The sequence below is a fragment of the Delphinapterus leucas genome, chromosome 3 (genome assembly GCF_059928025.1).
Source record: "Delphinapterus leucas isolate spDelLeu-1000000601 "Yukka" chromosome 3, BTC_Dleu_Yukka2, whole genome shotgun sequence".
Lineage (NCBI taxonomy): Eukaryota > Metazoa > Chordata > Mammalia > Artiodactyla > Monodontidae > Delphinapterus > Delphinapterus leucas.
This window is the reverse complement of record NC_143131.1, coordinates 2,472,773-2,481,560: the sequence shown is the minus strand read 5'-3', so window position 1 is coordinate 2,481,560 and position 8,788 is coordinate 2,472,773. Positions and strand designations below refer to the sequence as shown.

Here is an 8,788-nt window from a genome sequence, read left to right as displayed (position 1 = left end):
CCCTGTTCCTCTGCACCCTGCACGGGAGGTTTTGTCCTGTCTGCGTCCTGTTAGCTCTGACTCGATTACCTTTGCTTAAAAATTGATTGTTAGGTTGTTCTGTTCCCATCATTTGCTGTCGTAAGCACGGCTGTTAAAATTGACTGACTTAGATTATCCCGTGTCTCTGCACCTCAGGGAGCCCCCCCGTGAGGTCACAGCCTGTCACTGGGTCGCCACATAGCACCTAGAAATGGCTCTGCTCAGAATTGTTTCCTTCTTCAGTTTCCAGCGGGTCCTGTGGTGGTGTCATGAGGTTTTCCCTTTTGTAAAACTAAAATCTAATTTCTGAACACATGATCCATTCACACGGTTGAGTGTGAAAGGCACAGAAGGGTCATGGGGTGAAAGCCAGGCGTGGAGGGTCGATGGGTATTGGCTTCTCACCACGTCGCGGGCTGCCCCGTGTCAGCGCACACGTGGCCCCTTGCTTCCCCTCGCGTCCTGAGTGGTGTCCCACTGTGCACATGGTCCCCACCTCCTCCTGGTGGCAGCTCTGCAGGGGAAGAACGTAGCTCATGGCGCCCCTGCTGCCCTGGGGAGGCGTGTCCTGGGACTCTTGCGACCAGGAGCCACTGAAGATGCGGGGGAGTGAGCTCTGTGAGGTCACCCTGGGGGCCCGGGAGCTCGCTGCGGCCTTGAAACGGCTCCAATCCCCCAGGATCCGGCTGGGGAAGACGGTACACTACCTGCCCATCCTGTTCATCGATCAGCTCAGCAGCCGGGTCAAGGACCTCACGGTGAGTAGCCAGGGCTCCCTCGGGCCTGTGCGCAGCTCGGCCGCTCGGGCGGGCCCCCAGCTCCTGCCCAGGAGGCGCCAGCGCCCGGGGCTGTGGCCACGAGAGACGCGCAGGGCCCGGGTGGTGGGCGGGAGGTCAGGGTGCCAGGGCTTCCTGGGGGAGGCACCCTGCCGGGGCCGCGAAGACAGCTGGGGCCCCACAGGAGGAGAGGGCAGGGGAGACGTGGCCTTGGGTCCGGGCAGAGCAGCGTGCGTGGGGGCTCTGACAGCGCCCTCCCCGCAGGTCATCAACCGCTCCACCACCGAGCTGCCCCTCACCGTGTCCTACGACAAGATCTCACTGGGGCGGCTGCGCTTCTGGATCCACATGCAGGACGCCGTGTTCTCACTGCAGCAGTTCGGTGAGGCCGCTGGGCGGGCGCCCCGGGTTCGGGGGTCAGTCCAGCCCGGGAGCCCCGGAGCCCGGCTTCCATTCCGCCTGTGCGATCGTCCCCCTTGAAAGGGCACGTGTGGCCCGCGGGGCTCTTCCTGCCGATGAGGGGTAGCCCGGCCGGGGCTCTGGTGTGGGGTTGGCGTCGTCCGTCTCACGCAGGGTCTCGGTCCTTTGCAGGGTTTTCAGAGAAGGACGCTGACGAAGTGAAAGGGATTTTCGTCGACACCAACTTGTATTTCTTAGCGCTGACCTTCTTCGTGGCCGCGTTCCACGTGAGTGGTCCCGGACCTTCAGCGGGGCCTGCCCCCCACCCCGCTCGGGAGAGGGTCTGCACCTCGGGCGCTGACCAGCTGAAGGACCTGGGGCTTCGTCTGCTGCTTTTGGAAGCTGTTTTGAAAACAAATCCAAAACCAGTGAGATCGACAAATGACTTTGTAAAACAAGCGTTTCCTCGTGGGAGGTATGGTGTGGCAGTTCAGAGAGTGACGGATCAGCCCTGCCGGCAGAATCCCCCGTTAGACACCGCGGCTGGGGGCTCGGCAGGGGGCAGGGCTGAGGCCGCGAGGCACCGGCGCCAAGCCGCAGCCGGTTCCCAGGGCCTGGGAACTGGCCACCAGTGAAGCCGAATCTCGCCCGAGCTGTGCTGGGAGACACGGGTGTTACTGAAAGGCCAGCATCTCAGGTCGGGCCCGGGCTTGTCTACACAGCTTGAGGGGCTCATTGCTGTCCTGTTTTCTTTCCAGCTGCTTTTTGATTTCCTAGCGTTTAAAAATGACATCAGTTTCTGGAAGAAAAAGAAGAGCATGACCGGAATGTCCACCAAGGCAGGTAGGTGCTCTGAGAACTGCCCCCGCCCTCAGGGCCTGTCCCACCGCCGCTGACACAGGCAGGTGATAAAGCTCGTTTGGAAACCTACAGTTTGCGATCGCCCGTGGCCAGTATGGCTCCTGTTCGGGAGGGGCTTTTAGATCCCCTGTGGTAGCAGCCTGGGAGGGTGCTATGTCCGCTGTCGTGGTGAGCGCCACGGAAGCCTGGGAGCACGGAGGGCAGGCGACACGGGTGCCGGTGCTCAGCGCCCGTCTGTGTCGGTTCACAGTCCTGCTCGGCTCCCGAGCTGGGTCTCCAGCAAGAGACGGTTCTCTTCCTCCTGCGGAAGTGACACCCGAGTGGGTGCTCTGGGATGCTGGGTGGCCCCCGAGTCCAGAGTCCGTGTCTCGGGGTCTTCTGTCATGACCTCTGGCTTCCTTGGCGGGGAGGGTCCCCCGCTGAGCCCTCCTGCGCCCTCCTCTGGCCTTTTCAGCCTGTGGCACGAGCGGGGCTTGTGGGTCCCGGGGCCTGAGCTCCCGGTGGGGAGCTCCCTACTGGGAGTGTCTCCACGGCCGCGGCATCTCCTAAAGCACAACCTGAAAGGACGAAGTGCAGCCTTTAAAGGACAGATGCAGCCCCGCAGGGCCCGTGTGAAAGCAGGAGAGCCTGGGATTAGCGTGCGGGGTCCCCGTCGGGAACCAGTGTCCTTAGCACGCCTCCTGTGCCTCCTGTGTCTGTAAGTGTAGCTTACACACGTTCACCTGCTGAGGTTGCCTTCTGCTGGGGCCGTAGCCTTTTGTAATCGTTTTGCATTTCCCGTCGCCGCCTGTGGTCCGCGGTTCCTTTGTAGTGGACAAAGGGGCAGAAGCGGTCAGGGTGCTGGTGCGCGGGGGTGCCGCTCCCCGGGCCTCAGCACAGCCCGTTTCTCCCCAGTGCTCTGGCGCTGCTTCAGCACCGTGGTCATCTTCCTGTTCCTGCTGGACGAGCGGACGAGCCTGCTGGTGCTGGTTCCTGCGGGCATCGGGGCTGCCATCGAGGTGAGCTGCCCGCTGGGGCGCCGGTCTGAGCGCCGTGTCTATGGTTCCGGGGCCCAAGCGCTCGGCGCATTCGGGACCCGCGTCACTGCCAAAGAAGTGGCTGCCGGCGCGGCAGCAGGGCGAGGGTGCCGATGCCTCCACGTTTCTCGTGGCCCAGAAGCTTCAGCTTGGCCCGTCCGTCCATGGGATGTGCTAACGTGGTGGCTGAAACCCGTGCAGCTCTCGCTGCGCTGGACGCCGTGCGAAGCAGAACGTGTGATGCAGGGGCAGTGGAGGGGGCAGCAGGCCTCTGGCACCACCCTGACCGGGACCCTCAGCTGTGGTCGTATTCCAGGGCCCCTGCCAGTGGGCACTGGCTCACACGGCTGTCGGGTTGGGGGCTGCGCTGGCACCGCCCATCAAGGAAGTGCTGGCAGGACCCCCCTGTGGGCACTAGTCACCGTGCGGAACCGACCTCACGGCCATGGTGCAGGTCCCACTTTAGGGAGGGTCCTGGAGAGACCCGGCCACAGCAGGGCGCGGGGCTTGGGGTCCCCCGGGGAGCAGAAAGAAGGTGCCAGGGCGAATCTGGGGACAGGCGGAGTGGGGCATCAGTGCAGGTGGGCTGGGCGGGGGGACGGCCCGACCAGCGCCACCTCAGTGGTCCCGGGGAGGGGGTCGGGTCCATGTGGGCGCACAGGCCGGGTGGGTGTGGGCTGGAGACCGGGGGCTGGGCTGGGGCGCGAGGGCCCCGGGCGGCCGGTGCCCTGGTCAGTCACTGTCCGAGGAGTGGGTCCTGGCTTCTCCCTGGTCCTGGAGCCTGAAGTGTGGACTTTTCAACTTCTCAGCTGTGGAAAGTGAAAAAGGCCTTGAAGGTGACCGTCATCTGGAGAGGCCTGAGGCCCGCATTTCAGGTAGGGACCTAGCCGCACCCTCTCGGGGATGTGTCGCCTCCTGCGGCTTCTCCCAGCCCACCCTCTTCGTGTTTCGGCCGGTCTGCTCGTGCAGGCCGACTGCTGATGCACTTCCTAGCTGCGTCCCGGTGAGATGCAGGTCGCCGTGAGGGCCGGTGATCGTCACGTGCTCACGTTGCTGACCTTCCGACCCCAGGGGCAGCTTGTCACCTGCAGACCAGCAGGGAGATGCAGGGGCGTCTCGGGGCGAGTGGGCGGGTCACCGCACCTCTCTGCAGCTCTGCCCACGAGGCTCCGGGTCTCTCTGATGCGCCCGGGGTCCCCAGGCATTGGCCTAGCACCAAGCGCACTGAGCATCACGTCCACCTCAGTGACCGGACAGGATGCTGGTCGGCCCGGCTCAGAGGTGGCACTCCCCATTCCTGCGGGGGGGGGATGCCGCCACATGACAACACAGTTCCTAGCTTCCCTGAGAGCTGCCCTTTGGTGTGGACTTTCCTGGGAAGATTCGGGCGGGGGCTTGGGCGTCACTGTGAGGTTTACGGTCGGGCAGCTCACTCTGCTTTCTGTGACAGGCCTTGGGGTTTATGACACTCCAGGTTTCCAGGTCAAGGGCAGGGCACTCAGAGATGGGATGCGTCTTCTCTTGATCTGAGTCAGCCCAGTGAATCCACTTTGATTTAAGAGCAGTGTCTTCACTGCAAAACTCAACGGAACTGGGAACAGGAAGCAGCGCGAGGAGCGCCGCACAGGCTCACGGGCCTGCTTCCGCCTCGCGTCCCACACGGTGTGGCTCGTGGGTTGGGGTCATCGGGTCCTCTGCACCCCCGGCTCTGAAGCGGGGGTGCTACCACGCCTGGGCCGAGGGTTCGTGCCTCTCAGCCTGCCGCCCTGTCCCTCCTTGCGTGGCGGCGCAGCGGAGCGCAGACGCCTGCCTGGGCCACGGTTTGACGTGGTTGCGCTGAATTTCCTTGCAGTTCGGTACTTGCAGTGAATCTGAAAGGCGGACGGAGGAGTATGACACTCAGGTGAGCGGTGACCCGGGGCACGCGTGCCTGCCTGGAGGCGGTGTCCTGGAGCCAGGACCCCCAGGGAGCCTGCCTGCCGGGGGCTCCTCTCTTTCCCAGCCCCTGCGGGCTGAGTCCTGTACCACCGGGAGATATCTTATTCCTGGTGGGCAGCTGTGGGGTTGCGAGCTGAGCCTCTGTCCCTGAGACGTGGTGACCCCACAGGCTCTGCGTCCTAGGCCATCAGACTCCCCCTGCCGAGGGGAACTGTGGTTTTCAGTTTGATGTAATACACGTTTCCCGAGCGGGGATGATTTTATTTTCTGGTTTAACGGGCGTCAACTGCATCCCAGTTTTTATTGGGTTCTTGATAAAGTTCAAATCAGAATTAAGGGTGATACACCGCGTTAGTTGGAAGGCAGCCCTAAACTCGGAGTTCTGGGAGCATTTCTTCAGAGTTCTTTCCAGGACGTGTCGTCAATTCTCTGCCCTGGGTCGGTCTGTCAGCTTGGCTGTGTTTCACGGGCCGGTATTGTTACTGTTATCTCTGCCGTGCGGTCTTCGTGGTGGACGTTCTGTGGGGTTTGCACAAACGCTCACTGACACACATCCTCCACACAGACTAGCTTCGCTGCCCTGAACGTTCTGGGTGTTTTCCCCGTTCCGTTTGTGAGTTCCATCAAGAAAGTTTCGGCAGGTTTGATGGTGGACTCCCACTGGACGTTTTCTGTTCCCCGTAGGCCATGAAATACTTGTCGTACCTCCTTTACCCTCTGTGCATCGGGGGCGCCATCTATTCTCTGCTGAATGTCAGATATAAGAGGTAGGACGTCACCTTTGCTACTCTTCAGCTGGAGCCCAGGGTCACTGACTGGGCCAGCAGTGGGGCCGGCACTGGGACGCCCCTCGGCCGCAGGCCTGGGCCTGCCCGCCGCTGCTGGCTCTGCGCGGCCCTCTCTGGTCCTTGCGGGGTCGGGAACGCTCACGGGAGCAGGCCTCGGGCTTGAACACACTGCCCGGGGCCACAGGGGCCGAGGCGTCCACGGGCGTCCGTGGTTTCCCGTCTCACTGGAAGTCGTGAAGGAAAGTCGGTAGGTGCCGAGTCTCTGCCCTCACCTCGGTGAGGGCTCCTGGGAAGCCGCTCCCCGTGCAGGTCGCCCCTGGCCGGCCCGCAGGGTCCCGGGACTGGAGAGCAGAGCGTGAGGGCGTGTGTGGGGCTCGGCGGTTAGCAGACTAGCACCGGGGCCTGCGGCCTCCGCCATCACCCGCTCCTCCCTTCCAGCTGGTACTCCTGGTTGGTCAGCAGCTTCGTCAATGGTGAGTCCTGGGTCTCCTGTCTCAGAGACAGCGTTTACAGCGGGTCGCTTTCTCCCGCCGCTGCGTGGCCCGGTGTGCCGAGAGGTCCCCGTCAGGCCCCGCCCTGCCCCGTGTTCTCCTCTCTGGGCCCTGCAGGACTGGCCGTGGGCGGCGTGCTCTCCGTGGAATGGTTGGGTGCGGGCAGTGAACCCCGCTGTCTTAGGGCACGCCGGAGCCCCAGCCCCCAGCCCTGTGTCCTGGGAGGAGCGCCCGCCCACTAGGCTCGTCCTGACCACGCGGCCGCTCTGCAGGCGGACAGGGCCGGGCTCGCGGGCCGCCGCACTCACCGGGTGTGGGCAGGGGCGCTGTCTCACAGCCCCGCGGGCGGGAGGCGGGTGGTTCACCGCAGGACGGTGCTCTCGGGCGTGGGGGGTCAGGTGGTCCTGAAGCCCGGGGAGGCAGCCGCAGGCCCGAGACGGCACGTCTCCACGCCGCGTCTGTCTCCTCAGGAGTCTATGCCTTTGGCTTCCTCTTCATGTTGCCCCAGCTCTTCGTGAACTACAAGGTAAGACGCATCCCCGCGTCCCTGTGCCGCCCCCCCGCGTCCCTGTGCCGCCACTGACGTGCTCCGTCTCCCTGTCCCCAGATGAAGTCGGTGGCTCACCTGCCCTGGAAGGCCTTCACCTACAAGGTCAGTGCCTCGCCTGCACAGGGCCCTCGGGGACTTGCCGTCAGGCTGGGCCATGCATCAGGAGTTCCCTCTGTGGAAGAGCGTCGGGGGCTCCTTTAAGACATAGGGTGCTCTGCGGCGACTCCGAAAGGCCAGGCTTCTCTGTCACAGCGGCACAAGGGGTTCTCCAAGTTAGAGCCGTGCTGCTTCTTGCCAACACGAATCAAAGAGCAGGCAGATGCCCTTGACCCGGTGGCCAGTGTCTGGGGTGCTGGGTCCGTGTCCACCCAGACGGCGCGTCCAGTTTCCCGGGGCCGGGCTGGCCGAGGGCTGTCTTGGTGCATCATGGCCTGTCCCACACACACAGGTGGGGACCACACGGCCCTCCGGTGCTGTTGGCTGTGAACTAGAGCGAGCGGCTTTGGGGTGGGGCAATGGTTAGAACATGCTTCTGCCTTCAGAACCGGTTGGCCGTTCTCGGGCAGGCCGGCACCATGATAGCCAGGCTCCCAGGTGGTGCTCCTGGGTCCCGCGTGCGGAGAGCAGGTGGGACGCTGGGCCTTGGAGTCTGTGCAAGGGGGTACCCTGGGCGCCAGCCCCTCCCGCCCCCCCCCCCCCCAGCTGGCTCCTGCTTCATGGGGTGGCTCTGAGGTCACTGGGCGGCGCGAGTGCAGGGACGTGACCGTGTGCCTGGGTGGTCTGGGCGGGCGCTGGGGCCCTGTCCCACGGCCTCGCCCGCCCGCCCGCAGGCCTTCAACACCTTCATTGACGACGTGTTCGCCTTCATCATCACCATGCCCACCTCCCACCGGCTGGCCTGCTTCAGGGACGACGTGGTGTTTCTCGTGTACCTTTACCAGCGATGGTGAGTGCCGGCCTGAGGTGCTGCTGCCCCAGTGGACTCGCTCGGGCCGCAGACCCACGCCTGGTCCTGCGGGGAGAGATTTGTGGGTGGTGGGTGGTGCCTGGCGCCTGGGTGCCGGAGCGCTGCTTCTGTCCGATTTGATCGCCCCTCGAGCACACGGCTCTCCTGCGGCGTGAGGGTCGCCCGCAGCTGCTGTTTAGCGGAGCCCGACGGAGGAGCTGCCTCAGCCCCTGTGCTACGCAGCGGGGGCCCGGAGTCAGGTCCCCTGTGGACGCATCCCAGCCCTGCCTCTCCTTGGGCATCCCTGTCCTCGTCCTCTCATCGGCCTCGAGGGCAGAGCTCTGGCCTGACCGTCACGAGAACACCGGGAGGGCACGGGGCAAACCCACACGCGCCTCTCCCGTGGTGAGCCGACCGTCCGGGTCTTGGCCATCGAGCGCCCAGGACACGCGCACGCGTCTGTCCAAACCAGCTGGCGTGACGCACGCGTGGTCTCGTTGCAGGCTTTATCCCGTGGATAAGAGCAGAGTGAACGAGTTTGGGGAGTCCTACGAGGGGAATCCCCAGCGGAAGCCCCACGCAGACTGAGCCCGACCCTGGCTGCTCGCAGCCGCGCAGAGGCTTTGGTGGAACTTCCTGACATCACGCCCCCTGCGTTGCCAAAACCCCGAATGTCCCTCACGTCCCCGGGTTCCGTCACGCTGTGTCCGACGGGAGCTGGCAGCACTGCCGCCGCTGCCCGCGTGGACGTCTGTCCGGTCACCATGGCTGCGGGAGCGTCCGGTGCTGGCGGGGGCTGCGCTGTCACTGCCCTGCCCCCACCCGGGGGAGTTCGTCTCGGGGTCTGTAAACAGTCCTTGAGGGGATATCAGACGCCTCTTTGAATCCATTCCGTGCAGACTCTGGGATCAAATGGCTTTTTTCCTTTCTGTTTAAAATTTGACTATTTTAAGGCTTAATGTACGTATGTTTCTATTTTAAAATAAATTTCTCTGGCTGTAA

At 64.0% G+C, this 8,788-nt stretch overlaps 1 protein-coding gene and 1 long non-coding RNA gene across 4 annotated transcripts in view; one reads left to right on the top strand and one right to left on the bottom strand.

The window, feature by feature from the left end:
* LOC149749500 (uncharacterized) overlaps positions 1-7,726 on the bottom strand; it is a 33,073-nt gene extending 25,347 nt beyond the window's left edge. Inside the window, exon 1 of the long non-coding RNA XR_016392575.1 lies at positions 70-7,726. This is a non-coding gene — a long non-coding RNA (uncharacterized LOC149749500). The remainder of the gene's footprint in view (positions 1-69) is intronic.
* Positions 1-8,788, top strand: part of CLPTM1L (CLPTM1 like) — a 12,823-nt gene extending 4,035 nt beyond the window's left edge. For 2 of the 3 annotated variants that reach the window (XM_022581332.3, XM_022581331.2), the window contains exons 5-17: positions 701-779; positions 1,062-1,179; positions 1,389-1,483; positions 1,955-2,039; positions 2,952-3,055; positions 3,883-3,948; positions 4,926-4,976; positions 5,696-5,778; positions 6,238-6,272; positions 6,761-6,816; positions 6,898-6,942; positions 7,671-7,786; positions 8,290-8,788. In XM_022581332.3, coding sequence (XP_022437040.1) covers positions 701-779; positions 1,062-1,179; positions 1,389-1,483; positions 1,955-2,039; positions 2,952-3,055; positions 3,883-3,948; positions 4,926-4,976; positions 5,696-5,778; positions 6,238-6,272; positions 6,761-6,816; positions 6,898-6,942; positions 7,671-7,786; positions 8,290-8,374 — 1,018 coding nt within the window. In that variant the 3' untranslated portion in view covers positions 8,375-8,788. Of the gene's footprint in view, positions 1-700; positions 780-1,061; positions 1,180-1,388; positions 1,484-1,954; positions 2,040-2,951; positions 3,056-3,882; positions 3,949-4,925; positions 4,977-5,695; positions 5,779-6,237; positions 6,273-6,760; positions 6,817-6,897; positions 6,943-7,382; positions 7,468-7,670; positions 7,787-8,289 lie in introns of all 3 variants that reach the window. The other variant, XR_002645676.3, reaches the window with a different exon arrangement.